The sequence below is a fragment of the Microcaecilia unicolor genome, chromosome 6 (assembly GCF_901765095.1).
Source record: "Microcaecilia unicolor chromosome 6, aMicUni1.1, whole genome shotgun sequence".
In the NCBI taxonomy this organism is placed as follows: domain Eukaryota; kingdom Metazoa; phylum Chordata; class Amphibia; order Gymnophiona; family Siphonopidae; genus Microcaecilia; species Microcaecilia unicolor.
Window position 1 is genome coordinate 133851498 of NC_044036.1, and position 25319 is coordinate 133876816.

The 25319-nt window shown below is 42.0% G+C and overlaps 1 protein-coding gene across 5 annotated transcripts in view; it reads left to right on the plus strand.

Annotated features, from left to right (window-relative positions):
- Positions 1-25319, plus strand: part of GRIP2 (glutamate receptor interacting protein 2) — a 347283-nt gene that overhangs the window by 269043 nt on the left and 52921 nt on the right. For all 5 annotated transcript variants that reach the window (XM_030206004.1, XM_030206005.1, XM_030206008.1 and 2 more), the window contains exons 2-9: positions 8850-8930; positions 14550-14685; positions 15501-15646; positions 18208-18294; positions 18859-18934; positions 20218-20363; positions 23321-23468; positions 24477-24646. In XM_030206004.1, coding sequence (XP_030061864.1) covers positions 8850-8930; positions 14550-14685; positions 15501-15646; positions 18208-18294; positions 18859-18934; positions 20218-20363; positions 23321-23468; positions 24477-24646 — 990 coding nt within the window. The remainder of the gene's footprint in view (positions 1-8849; positions 8931-14549; positions 14686-15500; positions 15647-18207; positions 18295-18858; positions 18935-20217; positions 20364-23320; positions 23469-24476; positions 24647-25319) is intronic.

Consider the following 25319-nt stretch of genomic DNA (forward strand, 5'->3'; position numbering starts at 1 on the left):
TGTTTGTTTGTATTTTTCCATTATTGTCCTAGAGGATTCTAGAATATGCCAAATAGGGTAAAATTTCTTCCTCTCTCCACAGAGCTGACCATGTAGCAGGCATGACAGACAGCTTGGCTCTCATCCTTGTACATTCTATCATGGTGCTGATTAGACTAGGTTACTAGGTTTGCAATCCAAAGCTATTCCCTTTTGTAAAGTCTGGTGACATGAAGTGATTTTTCTCTAGGCATGACTGATGGAAGATCAGCAAAGACAATCAGTGTCCCCCTCCCCCCCCCCTTAGTAAAGCGTTACCATATATTAATAGTACAAAGTCAGTCTGTCTAGTCCTCGGTCCTACTCAATCAATGGTCTTCTCCTTTCTTCGTTGCTAAGGTCTCATGTATGTCTGAACTTTGCTGTTATTTGAACTTCACCACCTCTGTTGGATGTCTTGTTCCAAGTGAGCTCTGCAAATACGAAGCTTGAAGGGATGTGGAATAAAGCTAATCCGCTTGTTCTTGACTTTTGCTTCCTTTCCGTCCCCAGGCCCACCTTTTTGAAGTTGTGGCTTCTTAATGTCCAGCCAGTGATTCCTCTTTCCTGTGGCTGATTTTTACCACCTCCTCTCTCTAGCCCTGTGTTGCTGAACCTGGTCCTTGGGTTTCACCTACCCTGTTGGGTTTTCAGGCTATCTACAATGCATATGCATGAGAGAAATTTGCATGCACTGCCTCCTTGGTTTACCATGCGTACCTGAAAACCTGACTGGCCCGGTGTGCCTCAGACTTGGTCGAGAACCACTGTTCTAACATGATGAGCTGAAATACCTGGGTTCTGCCCACAACTAGTAGAGACCCAATACCTGGGTACTGCCCACAACTACTAGAGACCCAAAATGAGTACTACATGAGGTTTCAACATAGCACAGATAGAGTAGAGGATGCATGAGGCACCTCCTGACAGGGTTTGTGCGGCCGACTATCCATTCTCTGGTTAAATGCAATATTCACAATTTAACCGCCTAAGTAGTTCCCCAAACATGGTCCTGGATGCACCCCATCCAGTTTCTATGTAGTGTCTAGGCAGCCTTATCCGGGATTGCGTTCACACGGGATCCAAATGGAATCGTTCTAAATCAATGGCCTGAACTTAAGCAGTACCAACAGGCTTTGTGTGCTACTGCATTTGAATTATACACCACTCCTATAATCTCTTAGCCCTGGAGTAGTGGTTGATGTACCAAGGCACCAAGAAATAATAAAATCTACCTTTTTGGTGTTGAGGGAGGGCAATGACAACAACCAGGTCAGCATAGCCCCTACGTCTTTGGATGCATAACCAACCAGGACACTGCCCAACGAGCTCGGTTCCATAAATCCACATACCCCTTGTGCTACCTCTGAGCACCATCCTCATGCCAACTACTGAGATTCTGTGACTATTTATTTTGGACATGTAATCCCCCCCCCCCCCCCCCAAAAAAAAAAAAAAAAATCAGCCTTTAATCCTTCAGGACAATTAACCCAGTGGTAGCCGAATAGTTATTGCAGTGGACTTCAAACCCAGGGATCCGTCTTTAAGTCCCACTTTAACCACATACTGCATCCCTGCCACAGTGCTCCTGGTCTCTGAACTTGAATATTCATGAGAGATTTGCATGCAGTGAAAGCAGTGCATGCAGATCTCTCTGATGAATATTCACTGTGGATATCCTAAAAACCTGACTGGGGTGCCTCCAGGACCCGGTTTGGGAGTCACTGGCCTAAGTGAAACCAGATAAAGATAGGACGGAGTTAAATCGCTTTGAATATGGACCCTTATGTTTCTGTACTGGGGTCTCCTGCTCTATCCCCAATTTCCAATTTGTAAAACAATAGATGTAAAAGAAATGTAGAACTTGCATGGTAGTTAGTTTTTTTGTTACTACTACTACTTATTTCTATAGCGCTACTAGATGTACACAGCGCTGCACACTTGAACATGAAGGGACAGACAAACAGGACGAATAAGAGATAAGGGTATGCTGGTATGTTTCTACCTGCATGTTAAGAGATCACAGGCAGGGAGGGAACAGCAGGAAAAAAACATGAAAATGGGTGGGCAAAATCCAGCACAGATGTTAGACTACATTGAAGGCTCCTTCCTGAGCCTGTGAAATCCTCCTTAACAGAGATGTTTGCAGTGGAAGCATGCTCCTGGACCCTGTTTGCAGTCTGCTTTCCCCCCCCCCCCCCCCCCCCCCCAAAAAAAAAAAAAAAGTGAAATCCCAGTTGGAGACATCTAAAGTCAGAAGCACCGGTTGTGGCTCCGCGCTCCCTCACTGCTGAAGAAGTGAGCAGCGCTGGGTGCGGTGAGGAGGGAGCATTTCTGGCTACTGATCTCCCAGTTCACAAAACCAGCAGCCATGAAGTGTCGACCATTAAATCTGAGGATGCTTTGTTGATGCTGTCGGCACTGGCAAGCTCTTCCTGCACTTGGGTTATCTGGTGTTTGCTGGGGAGAGAGGAAGGGGCATGAGCCTGTGGGTTCAGGGCATCTCCTAAGAATATACTTAAGCTGCTGCTTTTTTTTTTTTTTTTTTTTTCTTTCGATGAGTTGGGAGTTAGGAATCCTTCCCTCCCCCTCCAAAGGATCAACAGAAGGAGTTGGGCCACAAGTTTTTAGAATTAGTTAAGTGACTGCCATTCAACAATACATGTGTGAGCCGTGTGCATTTCATTTGCACATATACCAGTATTTTCATGTGTTTTGTAGCAAATTGTTATAAAGCCACAAAAGTAAAACCATGATGTGTGTAGGGAGGGCCTTTATTTGACAGAACTTCCAAAAACAATCCTAAAACAAGGATTCCTTAAGTCACACAACTGGGGAAACAGCTGGATTAGGAGAGATTGAAACCTGACAGCTTGGCCTCTGATCCACTGGATGTCTGGTGGTTAAAGCACCCGGTAAAGGCCTGTTTGCCCATGAGATGAAGAACTTAAGGTTTGTCCACAGAGTCAGTGACTGACTGTCACCGAGCCAAGAGACGTGCATCAAGAGGTCGATTAAAAGCAGAGAGTAATCATTAAGTCTTAAATTCTTTTCTATAAACATGAATTATAGTGACAGGGCTAAACTACATTTGTCTGCCATGACTTAAATATTAAGTCAGTAAATATAAAACTGTTTCATTGAAGCAAGTGTTAATTTTTATTCTTGTGCATCATATTCCACTTTCAAATTCTTATTTTAAGGCTGCTTTTGATCTTTGTTGGTATCTGCTCTTGCTAAGGTGAGAGAGAGCTCACAGAGATGCGGGACATCTCTTTATTCAACTGTAACCCGTCTTCCAGGGAGACCCATTTGCTGTTTTTTCTCTTAAGAAATGGTGATGAAGAGGTGTTTGGAAACCTGGAATAACTTGCTCTGTCAACAGAAACATGCCTACATGTATAAAAACAGAAAGGGGTTCATTTTCAAAGCACTTACATAACATATGGAACTAAGTCTTAAGTGCTTTGAAAATATGCCTCAAAATTTGTAATTACGCACTATTTTTCATTTGCAATTGAGCTAAGCTGGAGAAGGGTTTTGGAAGGAAAGGGTCGGTCCTTGCTAGCAGATCATGTTTGAGAACTCATTTGCCTTCCACAGAGTCCTTTTCCAGAGAGGGAATGAGGAAGGCTGGATTCTAGGGTGCCTGAATGAGTCCATGTGATTTCCTTTCTGTTCTCTTTCCATTCAGTTAACGCTAGATTTTCAACATTTGGACTTATGTGTTTTGGGAAGACGTTGTAAAAGCATCCCAGTCCAGTATGCTTGAACGTATTTGAAGTGTGTTGGGGTGGAAGTGACAGAGCTTGAATCCTGATGTTGTTTGCAGTGTTGAGATAAGTCTGGTCCTCCATGTTCACTTTATCAGCAGGAACCACTTTCACAGGTCTTTTCAGTGGTCCAGCATCATGGTCAATACACAAGTTATGTCGGTGGGGGGGAGGTGGTGGCAAGGCTGGAAGCAGAGGGCTGTTGTTTGAGTTGCAGAGTTTTTGTAATTAAGTTCTGCAGGGAAATGGTTTGTAAGTACTGTGTGAATGAGGTGTAGATGGGACGCTGTTTAAAATGCTTTTCTGGTCAAGTGTCCAAAAACAACCTGTCAGGACACATGAAAATTCTCCAGTTTTGTATGAGTTTTCGGTCACAATTTAAGTTTTCTGTGCTTGGTTGAGAGCCACATATTTAGTTCAGCCATCGTCACCAGAGAAGAGGGATGCTGGGCATTCATGCAGCAGCTCTGAATGTCACTTTGCAGGATTCCCATGGCCAGTGCCCCATGCCCAACTGGTCTTGGGAGTGAAGGCCACACTTAAAAAATTGAACCTACCCTTCCTACCCTTTCTGCCACACAGTCACTGGGTGAGCCTCCATGGAAAGAAGTGTGTGGTTGAACTCCTGCCAGTGAGCACCATGTAGGCCAAAGCCTGAAGGCTTTACCTCTGTTGTGTGTCCGCAGTATGTATCACTTTAGCACTATAACCTTTCCGTACTCAGGAGATTTAACACATTCTTGGCTATAATCAAGATGCCTTATCTAGTACCAGACAGTGTGGTGGACCTAAGGACATCTTTGGGGTGTCTCCTTTCAATCAAACACTGGCTTTAAATGGATAAGCGTGGGGTGACATTTATTGTAGCCAAGTAAATAGTTTATCAGTGATTTATTGAAGGTCCCAGTATGTGTTCCAGGGCAGGGGACCAGCAGAGCCAACAGCCACACAACTGCTCCATGTATCCCCTTGCTAGGAGGTGGGGTTGGAGTGATGGGTTTCAGGGGTGGGAGTTTGATGCGCCTCAGGGGGTCAGCGACACCTGCTGCAGGTGACAAATAAGCTAGGTACACCACTACCTTCCACTCAACCAGTTCCTAACCCAGTCAGTCTCTTTAGGGCTCACATCAAGGGTACTCAGTTTATTTATTAGTCATCTATGCGGAACTATGTCAAAGGCTTTGCTAAAATCTAAATACACCACACCTAGTGCTTTCCCTTGATCCAACTCTCTGAAATGAATCGGGATTTATCTGAGAAGACCTACCTCTAGTGAAACCATGTTGCCTCTGATCCTGTAATCCATTGGATTCCAGAAACCTCACTATTCTCTGGTTTTAAAAGTATTTCCATTAATTTGTTTACTACAAAAGTCAGATTTACCGGCCTGTCGTTTCCAAACTCTACTTTATTTCCCTAATTCACCTTCAGGACACTATTGCATCATCTGTGTGTTTTGCCACTCGATCTGTCTGTCTCTGATCTTTTTTGTAAGTCGATTAATTCCCCCTCCCCCAATGCTTTGCTCTGCTGACTTTGTAAACCAGTAATGCCAATTAAGCCACAGTTCCTGTCTAATCCTAATCCAGCTGTCTAGGACTGTGCTGTCAGGCTGTCTTGAAGGTGGCTTCATGAATATTTTTCAAGTACCTCTGTCTGGAGAGATTCTCCATAAATCTGATAAATACATTTTTCCCCTTCATAGCCTCCACATTCACCTCGTCATTCTAGTGACGTCCCACAAAACTCAAGCCATTATTGTGTCAGGAGCTAGTGAAAGTCTATCAAAGTGAGATTCTGACCCCCCCCCCCCCCCCTTTACTGACTAGGGAGCAGTTTTGAGACCATCCCAGCTGGCTTGGCTTTCAAGTTCCAAACTTATGCCCCATATCCAAGTTCAAGCCTGCATATAATCTATGTAAACTACTTCTGTTATACCACAGAAAGGCAGTATATCAAACCTGTGACCCTTTTTAACTGTTTTGTAATACCAATAGATTGGTGTGACGTTTTGGTAAGCACCTTGTTGCAAGCAGATTTTTTTCTTGGTGCCCATTTCGTAAGGTTGCGTCTTCGTCTCAAGAGAGTCTGGGATTTCAAGAGTAGCTCACGTAACGTACAGGTCCAGCATTATTTAGTACCCATGTACTAATCTTGGCAAGCAAGGTTTTCTGAAAATTGACCAATTCATTTTTTCCGAGAAATAACAGGAGTGGGATCTTGATGACAACATTACAGCGCTGTTCATCCTTAAATTCTGTGGCATTTGGGAGGAGATCTCCATGGTAGACAATAGGTACCATAACCAGGGTTTCCTTTTGACAACGGGCTTTAAATCCAGTTGGCAGCCTGTATCCCTCAAATGGTGTGAAGAAATAACAAACATTCCATTTAACTAGCTTTAGCCACAATGTTAACATTCTGGATTATGTACAGTGGGGGAAATAAGTATTTGATCCCTTGCTGATTTTGTAAGTTTGCCCACTGACAAAGACATGAGCAGCCCATAATTGAAGGGTAGGTTATTGGTAACAGTGAGAGATAGCACATCACAAATTAAATCCGGAAAATCACATTGTGGAAAGTATATGAATTTATTTGCATTCTGCAGAGGGAAATAAGTATTTAATCCCTCTGGCAAACAAGACCTAATACTTGGTGGCAAAACCCTTGTTGGCAAGCACAGCGGTCAGACGTCTTCTGTAGTTGATGATGAGGTTTGCACACATGTCAGGAGGAATTTTGGTCCACTCCTCTTTGCAGATCATCTCTAAATCATTAAGAGTTCTGGGCTGTCACTTGGCAACTCGCATCTTCAGCTCCCTCCATAAGTTTTCAATGGGATTAAGGTCTGGTGACTGGCTAGGCCACTCCATGACCCTAATGTGCTTCTTCCTGAGCCACTCCTTTGTTGCCTTGGCTGTATGTTTTGGGTCATTGTCGTGCTGGAAGACCCAGCCACGACCCATTTTTAAGGCCCTGGCGGAGGGAAGGAGGTTGTCACTCAGAATTGTACGGTACATGGCCCCATCCATTCTCCCATTGATGCGGTGAAGTAGTCCTGTGCCCTTAGCAGAGAAACACCCCCAAAACATAACATTTCCACCTCCATGCTTGACAGTGGGGATGGTGTTCTTTGGGTCATAGGCAGCATTTCTCTTCCTCCAAACACGGCGAGTTGAGTTCATGCCAAAGAGCTCAATTTTTGTCTCATCTGACCACAGCACCTTCTCCCAATCACTCTTGGCATCATCCAGGTGTTCACTGGCAAACTTCAGACGGGCCGTCACATGTGCCTTCCGGAGCAGGGGGACCTTGCGGGCACTGCAGGATTGCAATCCGTTATGTCGTAATGTGTTACCAATGGTTTTCGTGGTGACAGTGGTCCCAGCTGCCTTGAGATCATTGACAAGTTCCCCCCTTGTAGTTGTAGGCTGATTTCTAACCTTCCTCATGATCAAGGATACCCCACGAGGTGAGATTTTGCGTGGAGCCCCAGATCTTTGTCGATTTACAGTCATTTTGTACTTCTTCCATTTTCTTACTATGGCACCAACAGTTTTCTCCTTCTCGCCCAGCGTCTTACTGATGGTTTTGTAGCCCATTCCAGCCTTGTGCAGGTGTATGATCTTGTCCCTGACATCCTTAGACAGCTCCTTGCTCTTGGCCATTTTGTAGAGGTTAGAGTCTGACTGATTCACTGAGTCTGTGGACAGGTGTCTTTCATACAGGTGACCATTGCCGACAGCTGTCTGTCATGCAGGTAACGAGTTGATTTGGAGCATCTACCTGGTCTGTAGGGGCCAGATCTCTTACTGGTTGGTGGGGGATCAAATACTTATTTCCCTCTGCAGAATGCAAATAAATTCATATACTTTCCACAATGTGATTTTCCGGATTTAATTTGTGATGTGCTATCTCTCACTGTTACCAATAACCTACCCTTCAATTATGGGCTGCTCATGTCTTTGTCAGTGGGCAAACTTACAAAATCAGCAAGGGATCAAATACTTATTTCCCCCACTGTACATGTGTAATTGCGTGATGCTCCTTATAAAATACTTACTCTGAGCTATCGAATTCAATGCACAGGTTTTCATCCCTTCCTATTTCATCATTTCATTATATAGACACTCTCATGAGTCCTTCAATCACAACAATGATGACTTTTTTTTAATGATAACCTTATTACTCCTAATCATTTCTATAGCAGTACTAGACATATGCAGTGCTGTACACTAAACGCATATTAGACGGTCTCTGCTCGACAGAGTTTACAATCTATTCAAGGCAGACGCACAGGACAAATAAGGGAGGGATTAGGGAATTATTGTGGGAAGAATAATTTCAATAAATAAGAGCAATTCATTCCTGTATTAGTGTTGCTGATTGAACCTCATGGAACAGTATCTAGTGTTTGGGGGGGGGGGTTGTTTTGGGGGTTTATTTTCTGAAAAAAGAAATTTGAAAACTTACTTTTTAAATAAAGTCCTTAGGGGTCCTTTTACCAGCTGCTCTAAACAGATTTAGCACATGCTAAATGCCTCGCAACCCATAGGAATATAATGGGCTTCATGGCATTTAGAGTGTACTAATTTCATTAGTGGTCCTTACTAAAAGGACCCCTTAATGTTTCATAAGCTTATGGATGCAAATGGTGGATGTGCTTGTAATCCCCAGGAGAATATAGACTTTCTTTTTTTATCTGCTTTAAACTAATTTTCTACCTACATTTTGTAATTTTTTTTTTTGTATTTTCGAAAGATTTTAGTATTGTAAACCACCTAGATGGAACCCCTGATTGATATGTAGTATAATAAGATATGATTGAAACTATTGTAATGGATTTTTTTCCAGCGCTGTTTGTAGGTTCATGAGCACTGATCCTAAATGGTGGAAAGGCCAGGGAGCATTCTGACCCAGTTCTATGTGCCATAAATCTGTGCCCTGTGTTCTGATCAGAGTGTGATGTGATGCAATACCTGCTCTTGATCTTCGGACAGTAAGAGTTTGAAGCTGCTGAGTCCTCAAGGTTTGGTTTCCTTTTTGTGTCCATAGATGATGGCCCTTACTCAAAGGGGAGCAAAGATTTGGGAGGAAATGATACTACCCTGGTCTCCAGAAGACAAAGTATTCCAGGTATGTGAAGCTGAGAATGGCCTCGCTTTCTCTTGCTACTTCTAAGAAATGCAGGCCCTGGAGTCGTCTTAAGCAAAAGAGAAACATGGTGAGCTCATTGAAGCTTAAAATTATGGTTTTTAATAAATGTCTTTTAATAAGTGCTTGATATGCAATGTAACAATGCAGGCACATCTGATGTATGTATTCTTCTGGGATGCTTAGTAGCTACACAATAAATAACAATTGTGCAAGTATTTTGTGAATTGGTGCACAGTTTTTGTAGGTGTTGAAGACAAACAGAGACTGTAATAAAGGTTATATGATAGACCTTTGGTCTGAATCAGGATGGCATATCAAGATCAACATTCTGTCCCAACACTAGCCAATCTCTGACAGGTACCCAGCAGGATCTTGGAATAGCTCAATCCCTTATCCCTCTCTTGGGGATAAGCAGTAACTTGCTTATATGGCAGTTAATGGTAGCAGGATCACCAAAATGTGCCCCCTTTATCCACAAAGTGGAACAGTCTGGAGTTCCTTATTTATTAACTTATCCACCTTAGCATGGAGGTGGGACATTCTTGTCAAGTACTAGATAGCAGTACTTCCTTCCTAACTGTCCCATTAAACAATGTTTGTCTGTGTTCTGTAACTTTATTCTTTATAATAGTCTCCACTATTTTGCCCGGCACTGACTTCGGGCTTACCATTCTGTAATTTCCCGGATCACTCCTAGAACCCTTTTTAAAAATTGTTGACACATTGGCCACCCTCCAATCTTCAGGTACTATGGAAGATTTTAATGACAGGGTTGCATATTACTAACAGCAGATCATAAATTTCTTGCTTGAGTTCTTTGAGTACCCTTGGATGTATGCCATCTGGTCCAGGTGATTTACTACTCTTCAATTTGTCAATTTGGCTTGGTACATCTTCCAGTTTCACCGATGTATCTTTCAGTTACTACTCTTCAATTTGGCTCGGTACATCTTCCAGTTTCACCGATGTATCTTTCAGTTACTACTCTTCAATTTGGCTTGGAACATCTTCCAGTTTCACCGATGTATCTTTCAGTTACTACTCTTCAATTTGGCTCGGTACATCTTCCAGGTTGACAGAGATTTCTTTCAGTCCCTTTTGGCTTTATTTCCATCCAGCTTATGCCTTGAACTCTGCCTCTCCATATCCACTAGGACCCTTCACATTATTTTGTTAGCACTGGTTTTACATTTCCATTTTCTCTCTAATTAAACACTTTGAGATATTCTTTGTTGTAGGGCCTCCAGTGTTGTGAGACTCTGGATGCAGTGGTTTTACTCTCCCAGGAAATTGTCCCAACACTGTGTTGTGTTGTTTCAATTTGAATTATGAAATTCTGACTTTTCTCCCCTCCATCTATTTCAATTTCTAGAAACACACAGACCTTTCTGTTTTTTTAACTTGTGTAGCTGTTGAGGTGCATTGTGGTGATTTAAAGAGAATTCTTTCTTATACTAAATATTTTTGTAGACTTTTATTTTTTGGTCCCTACCCCATGTTAGACCTGTTGATTTTTGTTTGCAGTGAAGAAGCGCTTCCCATTTATCAGGCATACTTTGGACAACTCAAGTTTTGGTTAATGAAGGAGCACACTGGGAACTGGTTCTGGTTCCTGTGCTCTTAAGAATGTGTAACTGGGGGACTCCTTGACTGGTGGTTCCTAGTTAATCGTTTCTCACTGCATCACTCCTGCTCTTATCTGTAACTCCTTCTATTGCACAGAGATGTTTCTTCATGGAGCCTTAGGGCAGATCACACACATCAACAAATTTATTTTTAAATGCTTGTCAAGGCTAAATGATACCTCGGCATGGGACTGATATATTCACCATAGGGGAAATTCTGCCCTAAGAAGGAAAGACAGTTCAGATAAGACATTGCCAAGTGATGTCTGCTATTTCCAGTACAAACTGCTCCTGAGGCTGGCTGCTAATCGATCAAACCAGCCAGCTGGGGATAATGAACTTAGGGGGTACTAGCTTGCAAAGAAATGGAGGCCAGTTGCTAAGTGGAAGCACATCGTCTCACCAGGGCTCTGTTAAAGTCAGGGATCGAATTCACATCTGTGGGATATTCCAAAAGGAAGCAATCGTTGGAAACGGTTATATGCTAAGACTTCTAATATGTATCTTAGGGGCAAATGCTCAAAACTCAGATGCTGTACTGAACAATGCCAGAGAAATAGCACCAGAACAGCTTTCTAATGCTCAAAGCTAATGAGATGCAAATATAGGCATGCTCATAGCGTTGAGCTTTAGGGAATTCGGTGGGAGGATTGTGCCTGTCGCATGCGCTCAAGTTGTACCCTGTTGGTCCAGTGGGACCCCTAGCCAGGACCCTGGACCCCCCCCCCCCCAAGGGCTAACCCTGGTGGTCTAGCACTGCCCCCCCAACCCCTTCCTGCTGGGTGCAGCCTCAAAATGGTGGCGCCCTGCCCTCCCCTGCCCTGTCCGGTGCATCCTGGCATGCACAATTTTTCTAAGTACACCCCACCTGCAAAATGTACAGTTGCAAAGCACTATAACCTACGTGCACTTTCACCATCTAGGTGTGAGCATTGTACAGTTCTGACAGGTGGGTGTTCGCACTAGTATTTTATAAGGCAGTGGCTCCCAAACCTGATTCTGGAGGCACCCCAGCCAGTCAGGTTTTTAGGATATTCACGAGAAGAGATTTGTATGCACAACCTCCACTGCAGGCAAATCTCTCTCATTAATATTATGGATATCCTGGAAACCTGACTGGTTAGGGTGCCTCCAGGACCAGATTTGGGAGCCACTGCTTTACGGAAAAGTCGGCACATAGGAGTTGATCACATAGGAGTTGATATCTAGCTGACGACAGTGAGGCTTTTTTTTTTTTTTTTTAACAGTCACTGGCATTTTTCCCAAATATTCACTTCTGGGACATGTCTTCATGCTAGCATTGACTATCCAGGTTTATGTGGCAGGCTTTCTCCTATGCAGTTCACGTGCAATATTCAGCTCTTAACTGCCAAAGCGACGCTGTATAAAAGATAGGACTGACTTTTATGCAGTCTGATTTAGCGGTTAAGCGCTGTCTCTACCCTTTCAGACCACACCCACAATAGCCAGCTGTTATTTTAGCAGTCTCTGGTGGTGGTCGGCAGAATTAACCTGTTTAAGTGCCGCTGAATATCAGTGGATAGCCCTAGACAAGTCATTTTAACCAGCCAGGAGCTGTTTCTGGTTGGTTAAATCACTTAGAATACCAGCCCTATAGTTTTCTTTATAGAATGGATGTTTCCATCTTGAGCAATGTGGGCTGATAGCCATGTTAGTCCACTTTTCAAGGTAATAAATAGTAATAACACAAAACATAGTCCAACCATTTTCTTTTCTATAATAAGGTTCCACATAGACCCTTTGTTGGTACCTGTTAGAGAATTATCCTTATTACACTTAGCAGAAGCCACTCTCCGACGCTGATCACCCATGTATGTTTTGTCCCTATGGTAACCTTTATATGAAACTGTCAATGTATTTATCTTGTACTGAGCTTCATCTCTCTTGTATCTCAGTGGGATGTACTTCCATTTTGTAACCAAGGTCATGGAAGGTGAAGTGACTTACCCAAAATAAGGACTCTCAGTAGGATGTGAACCCTGGATTTATGAATCTGCCTGGTGCTCTAACCATTCAGTGTTGGGGAAATGATTGGGTTTGTATAAAAAAGAACTGAAAATTGGGGAAGAAACATTTATAGAAGGAAAAATAAGAAAATCAATATTCCCCTCCCCCCACCTCTCATTTTCCTGCTTGCTGTCTGGGTCCCAGGTTCTGTGGTCTTTCCACTGTGTCCCTTTATAGGGTGATTCCAGAACAAGCAGGTTTCCAAATTTGTGATTGGTTCCCTGTTTTATTAAGACAATATAGACACCTGTCTGCCCTTTAACAAAAAGGCTCCCAGAATCGGTCCCAGTCGTGCACAAATGTCGCATCACAACTGCCTCTGGGTGGGCTACCTGCGGATCATTTAGACGTAGGGCACCATCAACTCAGGCTAGGCCAGAACAGTTTCTTCAGTTCAGATCAAGGGTTTTGGCTCTAGGTGCTACGTTTTTCTTAAAATTTCCCTCCAAATGTTTAATTTCTTTTCCTGATACTTGATATGTCTTCTTTGAGCCAGACCAGCTGGAAAGGTTTTTATTAGATTAGGGAAGTTAAGTAATCAACTTTGGGTGGTGGTTAGTTTGTAAGATCGCCTTCAGATAAAGTTAGGTAGAATAATAATCTTTATATTTTTGCTTATTATTTGGCGGGGGGGTAAGACATCTGTATCTTTCTTCTTTCCATGATGCGGACTAATAATTTTCTAAGGGGATCTTTTACTAAAGATTAGCTCACGTTATCTACAGCAGGGCCCATTGGAATAATATGGGCCCTGCAACAGATAACTCAAGCTAATATTTAGTAAAAGACTGCCTAAGTGCTTTTTGTTTGTACTTTGAAATTTTCAATAAAAAAAAAAAATAGGCCCTGTCTAGGCATGTATATCCCTGTGCAATTCTGTAACACCCCTTTTATGCATAGAAAGGGTTTCCTATCACTACTGATAGGACAGAAGTGAAGTGCTCTGCCAACAAGGAAAAAATACAGAGATGAACTTTTTAAAGTCCTCCTTGGGTTAGAAAAGCAGGTACCCTTTTTAAGGACTTGACTGCATAACGCTAATACATATCTTCTAAATTTTATCATTGGAAACCTATATATATCGGATTCATAATATACATCTGAAAAGACTCGTATATGGAAAAACAAAATACGAAAGCGCCAGACCCCTAAGAGAAAAACCACACTGGCTACCACTAAAAGAACAAATTGCGTTCAAAGTTTGCACCCTGGTCCACAAAATCATTCACGTTGAGGCCCCGATTTATATGTCAGACCTCATAGACCTACCAACCAGGAACACAAAAAGATAAGCACATACATTCTTGAATCTGCACCCCAGCTGCAAAGGACTTAACTATAAATCAACATAAGCATCCAGCTTCTCCTACATAAGCACGCAACTGTGGAGCACACTACCAAATGCCATAAAAACAATGAATGATCTAACAATCTACTGAAAACCAACCTGTTCAAAAAGGCATACAACAATGATCCATCCTAATTACTAGACAACTAAACCCTACCTGAACTAGACAAAACCGACGTCTCTACACTAGACTGTAACCTACGCTATCAAGTATGAACACTGTGAATTACGCACTACCACTTTATCTCTCATGCCAGAACTGAACTTTCTATAGTTGACTGTTTAATACACTCTCTAATCTACTCTATCATTTAGGAACTTCTATGTAACATCACTTTGTAATCTACTCTACCATCTGAAATACCACTCTGTATTTTTTAACCCGGTAATGGCGATCACCATTACGGCATAACGTAAGCCACATTGAGCCTACAAATAGGTGGGAAAATGTGGGATACAAATGCAATAAATAAAAGCATCAAGACTACAGAGCAGCTTGAGATGAGCTGAGAGGATGTTGATTCACACAGTTTATTATTGACAACTGGTCGACATAAGTGTCTTTATGAGCTCTTATTGTAACGTCTTTGTCTTTAGAGGAATTTAGAGGTCTTACCCTTGTGGAGCTGATTAAGAAAGAAGGCAGCACACTCGGCCTTACTATATCTGGTGGGACAGACAAGGATGGCAAACCCAGGGTCTCCAACCTACGGCCTGGAGGTCTTGCTTCAAGGTGAGGGAAGCCCACTTTAGAATCACTGCAGGGTAGAAAAGCAGGTAAACGGGAGTGGGGGGGGAGCCATTTTGTCAGGTATGCTACATAGCAGCTTTCAGATTTTGGTGGCATGAGATTTATATTTCAATGTTCTGTTTAAGCTTCAACCTGAAACCACAAACATTAAGTACAGGAATCCAGCTATTTTTTTTAAACTTCTGTTCACCTGATGCTCTAGGCTGCCCTTGTAAATAAGAAATTTTAAGGCAAACCTATGTGGTAAGGTCTGTGCACAGAGGTGTGCATCCTGGTAGTGGCAGGAATGACTGTGACTTGCAATGTGTACAACACACACTTATTTCATAGTATGGTAAAAAGCACCAGTGGAGGTTGGGGGATGAGAAATGCCAATGAAGAGTATAATTTTGTCTCTTTGCCCCTCCCCCTTGCTTGCCAACCACAGTCAACATGCATTGGTATTGCCTTTTATCCGCCTCTGCTTCAGCCCCTCCTCTCCAGGCAGTATGCAGGAAGCAGGAGCCTGAGGCTGGAGCAGACAGTGTGAAGACTTACCCTGTTCCTTGATTCAGCCCTTCCCCTCCTGCCCTTTTTCCAGGGGTACCTTTATAACTACCATGTGAATATTCATATGTTGAACTTCTACTGCCTCCTTAAGGTAATTTTAGTAGTAATAAATTTCTGAGATTTTGTTTCTACCCCATTAAACTTCAGCTTTTTATTGTAACCTAGTGACCTGGTACCAGCATTTCCTGTACCCACTAGCACTTCGTCCTCCTCCACTGTGTGTGTTTTTTAATAATGTCATTTTTCAGAAGTGACCAGCTAAATGTTGGCGACTACATCACATCTGTGAATGGCATTAACTTGACCAAGTTGCGCCACGATGAGATTATTAGCCTCCTGAAGAATGTGGGAGAACAGGTGGTCCTGGAAGTGGAATATGAACTGCCCCAAGTTGGTGAGTATATGGAGCAGGGAGGCACTCTGTAGCTTTGTGTATTTCCGGATTACATTATAACTTCACTTTCACCCATCTGACCCCATGATTAACAAGCCAGGAGGCTCTGCTCCCTTTTTCAAGGTGATTTTTTTTTTTTTTTTTTTTTTTTAAATCATTCATTTTGTGGTCACATTCAAGGGACCACATTATAATAGTACTCATACTGGGTCAGACCAATAGTCCATCTAGCCCAGTATCCTGTTGTGGCCAATCCAGTTCATAAGTAGCAGGCGGAATCTCAAAGAGCAACAACATTCCATGCTACCAATCCAAGGACAAGCAGTGGCTTCCCCCATGTCTAGGGTTACCATATGGCTCCAGAAAAAGGAGGACACATTGATCCAGTCCGGGTTTTACTTCCATTGAAAGCAATGGAAGTAAAACTCAGACTGGCTCAACCTGTCCTCCTTTTTCTGGACCAAGCAGCAGAAGAGAGGGTCCTAAAGTACACAAGTCCAATATCTCGTGACTCTAATTTTCTCAGGGGCCTCTCACGAGGAACTTTGTGAAAAGCTTTCTGAAAATCTAGATACATTACATCAACCAATTTCACCTTTGATTATTTTTGTTCACGCCTTCACAGAAATGAAAAAAATTTGTGAGACAAGACTTCCTTTGCCTGAATCCGTGCTCTGTTCCATTAAACCATGTTTGTCTACGTGTGCCATAATTTATTCTTTATAATAGTTTCCGCTATTTTGCCTGGCACTGAAGTCAGGCTTACCGGTCTATAATTTATCAGATCAGTACCGGAACCCTTTTTAAAAATCAATGTCATTGTCTAGTCTTCAGGTACTATGAACAATTTTTTAAATGTTACAGATCACTAGCAGATCAGCAATTTCATGTTTGAATTCTTTCAGAACCTTAGGATGCATGCCATCCAGTCCAGGTGATTTACTACTCTTTAAGTTGTCAATTTGGCTCCGTACATCTTCAGGTTCACTGAGATTTTTCAGTTCCTCCACGTTGTCACTCTTGAAAACCATTTCTGGTACAGGTAGATCTCTTACATCTTCTTCCATAAAGACTGAAGTAAAGAATTTTGTCTCTCCGCTGTGGCCTTGTCCTCCCTGTGTACCCCTTGTGCTCCTTCATGATCCCACAGATGCACTCACAGGCTTTCTGCTTCTGATGTACCTGAAAATGTTGTTACTGTGAGCCTCTGCTGCAAGTTTCTCTTCATATTCTCTTTTAGCCTTCTTTTATCAATGTTTCTAACTTACCTGTGCTTATGTTGCTAGTTATTTTCTTCATTCTTTGAAGGATGTTCTTTTGGCTCTAATAGCCTCTTTCTCTTCACCTTGTAACCATGCTGGCTGTCATTTGCTTTTCTTTCCATGGAATACTTCTGGTCTGGGCTTCCAAGATGGTATTTTTAAACAACATCCATGCCTCATTTCAAGTCCTATCCTTTGCAGCCGATCCTTTTAGCTTCTTTTTAACCATTTTCCACATTTTATTATAGTTGCCCTTTCGAAAATTTAAATTCTGTTATAGTAGATTTCCTTTGACTTCACTCCTGATATTAGCTCAAATTTGATCATGTGATGATCACTATTTCCCAGTGGAACCAATACTGTTAACTTCTCATACTGTGCCCCGCATTCCACTAAGGACGAGATGTAAAATAACTTCTTGTCGGTTCCTAGGCCAGTTCCTCCAAGAATTAGTCATTTATTATGTTTAGGAATTTACCTCCCTATCACTCCCTGATGTAACAAGCTTTGAAAAAGGCAGCTAGAGGCTCGGGGAATTTATGTACCTGGGTAGGCAAAAGTGTGAAGTCAACTTTTTTGTATGTGAAAACTGAGATTTGACAAGAAAATGCTGAAATGACTGAAATGGAAGCCGAAGGAGAAGCATGAAGATGGAAGGTGATAAGGCCTACTCTTAAAGGTTATGTACCCTGGGGACATTTGTTTACATTAAAAGGTAGTTGTAAGGTTCATAAGAAAAATATTTTTCTTTTTGGAATAAATTGTGCTAATGTTATCAGCTTCTAGAACCTTCTTCCTAGCTAAGTTTGTTATGTCACTGGTTAGCTCTAAAGGTTTTAGGGACTGTTGCACGTGTATGCGTTCTTGGATTTTTGTTTTTTTTTGGGGGAGGGTCCAGCAGTTTCCTCCTCCTCCTCCTCTTCTTTGATCTTCCAGGGCTGGGATGCACGATCACTAGTCTTCATTTGCAACTATCCAAGGATATTTTGTTTATTTCACAAGTCCTCCCAACCTACGTAGTCCAGTCATTGCAGTGAGTCCTCAGCCAGGATTTTAAGTCTGACCACTAAGTGCTGCTGTTGTGTGATTGCTGAAACTCTTCCCCTGAGGGATGTAAATGCTCTTCACAGCACCCCAGCCCTGGCTGACTCGGATCACTGTGACCACTGGGCTGGCTAACATGGGCATGATAATAGATTTGATACATGATTTATTGGCTATGCTGATGTAAGGGGAAGGGAGGGTCCTGTGTATAAAAACTCTTATCTGTTTGTTTGTTTTTTCCCTCCTTCATTCCAGTCCCTGAAAGTGGCTTTACCATGATTCCAAAGACCATTGAGATCTCCCTGTTTAGAGAGGGTAATGGTTTTGGCTTTGTGATACGAGGTGAGTGCTAATCTTTGTATTCAGTGGAAATTGAATTTATGCTTTGGGTGGTGGTAGGAATGAAAATTGATGCCTCTACAGTAAGAGAGGCAGAATTCCTTGGTGTCTTTTTTTTTTTTTTTTATGTTAATAGAATACCAGTATTGCAGTTTTGAGGCACTGAAAAATGGAGGTTGGAACTTTGAGTGAATACTTGAACTACTGTAATGCCAGGGAAACAGGACAGATTATGCACACCATCCACCCAACTACACCTCCAGCTGTTCAGAACACATACTTTGCTACTGAAGTGCAGAGTATGAGGCCACTGTTTGGGGTGGAATTTAAACTTGTGACCCTCTGATGCACAGGACGAAATGTTTGAAAACTACACCAAATTTGACTTTGCTTTTAACACACGAAAACCTTTGTGGCTCTCTCAACTTTTTATCACAGTAGCCAAAGTCATAGCTGGCTAGATCTTCAGTCTGGATTGAGCCTCCTTCCAAGCAGGTTTTGGGAAAGAGGTGGGGGGGGGGCATTGAGTTCTGACATCAGGAAATAACTTATGTGGCTTCTTTGCAGGGGGGGCCCACGATGATTGGCACAAATCGCGGCCTTTGGTGGTCACTTATATCAGACCAGGTGGACCCGCAGACAGGTAAAAGTTTTTATGTAATTTAAGGAATCTGACTCCTGGCAGGGTTGCATAGAACAAAGAGGACTGATCTAGAGCAATGGACTGAGAACCAGGGTTTAAATTCATTCCTGTTGATAATCCTTATAATCTTTGGGCAAGGTCACATAGAGGGGCATTTTCGAAAGGACGTCCAAGTCAAAATGTCCCAAATTTCCATCTCGCATACACAGTTATTTCAAACAGAATATTATTCAAAAATATGTGAGATGAACATTGATTTTACAGACTGAAACGTACAAATGTTGAATGGAGGAAAACAAGGGACATGGATGTCTGTATAGCAGCATTCTTAGAAAACGTCCATGCAGAGCAGAGGAGCAGCCTAATGGATAGAGCAGTAGACTGTAAACCAAGGGACCTAGGTTCAAATTCCATTTTAACTCTTTAATTGTGAGCCCTCAGGAACAAAAAAATGCCTACTGTACCTGAATGTACATCTCAATAGCTTTCGGGTTTACAATAGGTATTTTCCAGTTTCTGGAGGGCTCACAATTGAAACAAAAAAAAAGAGTAGAAGTGGAATTTGAACCTGGGCTCCTTAACTTACAGACCACTGCAGTAATCACTAGGCTACTCCTCAGACCTGCTTCTTGTTTTGCTAAGAATGCCCATGATACCTGAAGCTGTCGCAGAGCTTTGTGTCCCCTTCTGATTTCACTTTCAGGGGAGAGGGAGGGGGACAGCAGCCACTAGGGGATTAAGGAGTTGTCATGCCTTAATTCCTCCAGTGGTCAGCTGTTCAATTAGAGAATCTTTCTGTAACCTGGATGTTCCTGAATCAGGTCTAAATAAGGACATCCTCCTTTTTTAGACATTGAAGTTTCTTCCCCTTTGGTAATTTGCTGTTGGACTTCCAGATTTCAGGCCCTCCTTACTCCCACCCCAAACATGCCCCCTTTATTATTTGGACATCCCTATTCTGCCTTTGCAAAATTGGGATTTGGATGTTCCCAGGCACATGGATGGCCATTTCGGCCTTTTTAGATGTCCATATGCTTCAAAATTGTAACAAATTGTATTTCCATGATTCATAATATATTGTAAGCCACACTGAACCCGCGAAAATGTGGGATACAAATGCAATAAATAAAAAAAGAGCACTATAATCTTCCATTGTCCCAGATATCCAGTTAGAATTTAAGGGAGGTTCTCTCTTCACCAACATGGCTCTATCCCCTCTGGGTAAGACAAACATTTAGATACGGATGTTGCTGTACATGACTTTGATGCTACTTTTCCTACAGGGAGGGGACCCTAAAGGTTGGGGACCGGCTGCTAAGTGTCGATGGTATCCCACTTCATAATGTGACACATGCAGATGCACTCAACATCTTGCGACAGTGTGGTCAAGAGGTCATCTTCCAGATAGAGTACGATGTCTCTCTCAGGGGTAAGGAAGGACGTGGAGGGTCTAGGGAACATTTTATCTAGCCTGGAACTAGCATTGCTAAAGCTACAATGTAACAGATCTTTGAAACATAAATGTAGTCTCCCTTTTCCATGTAACATCTCATTTCACAGAAGGGATTCAGTAAAGAACATATATGTTATAGATTCAAATGAGACGGATAGAAAAAAGCAAAGGGATTTCAGTGACCAAAATGGTATGGGATCTGTTCCAGAAGACACATGAGAAGATTTATATACCCTAGAGAAGAGGAGAGATGGGGGAAATATGATACAGACCTTTGAATTCTTGAAAGGTATTAATGAACAAATGAAAGCTGCAAGGAGACATGGGGGAAACCTTTTTCCTAGAGTGCTAGGTGTCTGGAATGATTTTTTGTGGGAGACTTGGCCATTAGGCAAAGTTGGGCATGGAAGCCATTCTACATTACTAGTATAAGTTGATAGTTGAATGCCTAACTTAAGGTGCGTAAGTGCCAGACACACTCCAGTTACGCTAAGTTTATAGACTAGTACGTACGTGCAATTATGCACGTAACTGCAGATGGGTGTCAATTAAGGACCATTATTTGCTGTTAAAGCCAATTAGCGCCCACTTAATTTAGGCGCTATTCTACAAATTTTTACACAGGTTACAAAGTTCTCCACCCAAATTTATAGAGTTAGGGGACATTTTGTGTAACTACTTAGTCCTCCTAATAAAGCAACGTTTTGCAGCTTTAGCACCAGTGAGTGGTGTCCATCATATTCCCAGCCAAATTAAAGTAGTTTGAGTATGTGGATAATTTATTGATTAGGGTTATTTTCATTTTCTGCCCTCAAGACAGGAATTGCAGGGGATCCTTGGGACTGGGCTCATGTCTCTTGGGCTATGGGGTATCTTGACAACCCCCCCCTGGATGGGATGTATGGGCTGGAAGGTTATCCTGTGTGTGTATGCACACACTTTTTTTAGTTTAATGAAATTCCTCAGCTAATTAAAATATGTACTTGATTTCACTTGTTAAGAGAACACATTGAAACCCCTCCAAGGCACAGATTCAGCCACTCAGCCAGAGCCAGTAAATGAAAATTGATTGGCTTCATCTGAGCAAACACTCAATTTGCCCTCCGTGTCCTATGTTTTCTTAAATTAATTTGGATCTAACAGCCTGTGTTAATCATTGCTTGCTAATTTTGTTGTGTTGCTGACTTGTTCCGACCCCACTTTAGTGAAAGCTGATTGAGGTGGGCTCAGGACACAGAAACATCTTTGTCTCATGGGTGATTTTCCTAAAGTGCACTTATTTTATTTTATTTTTAAATAAAATATAGCTCATTTCATCATGGAGGCTTTGAGTGGACTATTTGGGGGAACTTTCCCATTGCAAATGTTTCTCATGTTGGCATATGCTTGGGATTAACAGGCTGGGACATATTCAGAACATCATAATTTCAGACAATCAGATTTGGGGGCCATGGACCTTTTTTATTCCTTACAGACTTGAATAATTAAGACATGTACTATGGAATTTGGGCCTCCGCTGCAGGACAGGTAGGGGTGAGGAGAGGCAGCTGTGATGCAGTTTTTAAAAGGAAAATTGCTACCCCACAGGAGAACAAACACACATCATCCTTCCTGCAGCAAAAGGTGTTTGGTGGTTGCACATTTGTTTTAGTGAAATGCTTCGGAAAACAGGTATTTGAGGTAGTGGTGTACCTTTTTTTAGCTATTCAAAATAAATTCTTGATCTAATATTAGCAAATTGAGCAAATGTTTGAAATGTTCCTGTGCCTAGAAAGAACAAGCAAGCAAGATTGTTGGAGCAGACAGTGTCAAACCAAAGGCAGAAATAAACAGCAGATGGCCAAGCGTGAAACGGGGAGAACTTTTTTTTTCCATGTCTTTCACCATCTGCATTCTTGTGCATATATCTGAAAGTCCACGTTGCCTAGGTGTCTGAGACCTGAAGGGAGGTCCTGTCTTCCTAAAATCACTTGCATTTTCCTGCCTGCTGCCTAAATCCTCCCCCCTCCAAAAAAAAAAAAAAACAGATCAGTGAATGATTCCCCTCTGTGCATTTTTTTAAATACTTTCAATTGGAGGGGAGTAAATGTAGTAAAATTTGATGATACAGTTAAGATGTACATAAATGCACATGATGTGTCACAATGATAACAGAATATTTGCCTTTCATAAATCTGTTCCAAATGTTTGATCATCAATAAAAATTGTTTAAATAGAAAAATAGAGGGGGTGGGGTGGGGGATAAAATGTTAAAAGTTTGATGACAGATTGTAGCAATTTGACTCTCCTGAGTACATTTTTTTTTATATTTGAGTTCTGCATATTCAGACTGTGGAAAGTGTTTTCTTTGACTTGTCATCAATAAAAAATGTTGAAACATAAATACTTTCAATTGGGGTTATAAATCTACTATATTTTTGGTGTGTAAGGACATCGTTTTCAACAAAGGGTACCTGGGTATGTTTATAATTTTGTACTATCTGCAAGAGAGCGGGAGCCACATGCTCAGTCTCTGGTGCTCTCTAACTTGAAGGGAAGAGTTTAGAGGTTGTATACGCTGTGCCTATAAGTAACCTGCAGTCTCTATTTTTTTTTTTTTAAGGGAGCAATTTTTAAAGGAAACAATTCAAGGCATTAGTTTTAGAAGTGCTGAACAAACACATGCTCTGTCGCAATATGAGTGAATTAATTTTTCTTCGTAAGGTTTCTTAGCTCTGTCTCTTGCCTGTAGTGAGTTATGCAGCAGGATTGCTCTTTGAAAGTAAATATTACAAGAATTTGAAGAAAGACTTGAGTTAAGGAGCTCTGTTTTAGGATTATTGCAACCCTATGAAGGAATAGCTCTGGTCATGAGCACTATCTAAATCAATGCTAAATCTCGCCCCATTTCCATGTTTCTGTTTTGAAGTGATGCTCTTTCCCCTTTCTTTTAGATGCGGTGACCAATGCCTCGGGCAATCTGATAGTGGAGCTAACCAAGACTCCAGGCTCTACGCTAGGGATCTCGCTGACCACGGGCACGCATAGGAGTAAACAGGTCATCATCATTGAAAAGGTCAAGCCTGCTAGTGTGATAGACAGGTAGGAATGTGCCCACATGTATGATCACTGAGGACTCTGTAACTGCCCATGATTATCTACCTCCGGCATGCAGAACAAGGGTTTGGAGTAGGTTGATTCATATGGGGTGTAAAGGGCATCTCTGTGACCAGGCTGCCCGGTTCTACTGTGGGAAAAGCTTGTGGGTATTTCAAGTTGTTGCAGAGGCTGTTTTGCTGCTAGTGGTGGATATTATCCTCTGCTCTTGTCTATATCGTCATGCTTGCATGCACATAGATGTATCCATATTGCCACAGATTTATGGGGTATTCATTTCCTTCCAAATACGTATGCTGGCTCCTAAGTGGGTATTTGTGGCACAGGCTTTATTGCAAGTACCCTCCAGGCAGGCTTTGCTGTGCTATGTTCCTCTGCCTACTTAAGCTGAGGGTGAGGCTGAGTTGCAGGATGTGCACATAGTTTAAAAAGGGTCTGAGGAGGGCTTGAATATGCATTGTTTGAACCAAGGCCAAGCTGTGTATGTGGCTTCAGTGTCTAGAACCTGATTTCTTGGGCCAGCTGGTGTTTATCTGCTGTCTTCTATGTGTTACCTTATGTCACGTTGCTTGGAGACTGTGCCAAGGATGGGCCAAAAGTATCTCGTTGTGATGATATTCAAGGTCTAAAATGTCTACCTGTTGATGTGCTGATATTTGAACATCCTCAAAGGTCAACATTATAGATAATAATGTCGTCATTGAAAGAGCAACCAACAAACCAGGGGGCCTATTGCAGGATTTAGGTGCAAATATGCCCTCTTTTTCCACCCCCCCCCCCCCCCCCCCAATCTTGGACCTCTGTTAGAGTTGAGAAAGATACAACCCTTCCCCCTCCACCATTCCTCAGATTTCCAAAACAGTCACAGTTCCCAGTATGGTTCTCAAGTGAAAGTTTGCCCACCCCTGGCTCTGACATTAGAAGTTTCCAAGCCCTTTATAACATATAAACCACCAAACTTTGTTGAACTGTCTGTGATTTTATACCCTCCAGATGTGGGCTTTTGCACGCCGGAGACCATATCTTGTCCATTGATGACAACAGCATAGAGCATTGCTCCTTGTTAGAAGCCACTCAGCTCCTAGCCAACATCTCCGAAAATGTCAAACTGGAGATCTTCTCTGCACACCAGAACAGACTGCCACTGAAGGCCCCAGACACAGGTGAGCAACTGTGTGGAAGTTCCTCCAGACGGACACATATTTGGTGCCGAGATATTAGCACTGAGTCCATCCAGGGACAGTAAAAGAGAGCCAGGGCGTTTCACGCAGATCTTGGGGCTCGAGGCTTTTATGCATATTCATGTGGAAGCCTATTTGATCACAGCTAAGCATTTGTCTTAAATAGGCCCTTTCTTCAACTTCCATGAAGATCAAGATAAGTGGTTCTCTGAGCTCTCAAGTCTTTGATGGAAAGGCTTTAGCAGGTTGTATAATAACGAGGAGGAAAGACATTTACTGACCAACCAATAAGTTGTATCAGGTGAATTTGCAAAGTGGGTGTGTAAAACACAGAAATCAAAAACACTGTAGACTCCATATAATGCTGATGTTAGAGGCCAAGAGATTTGACCATTTCTATTGGGTCCATATAGAAAAAAAAGAGGAGGTCCAACCCTTGACCATGTGATGAGCTACATTTATATATATATATATATATATATATATATATATATATATATATATATATATAATAATTTATATTTATAATCTAATCTTGGAAAACTGTATTCAAGATGGTGTATAAACAATATTCTAGAATGACATATAAAATCTTAACAAAAAAACAGTTAAAATATGTAAATTATTGCACATAAACATCACACGACAAAGCTTC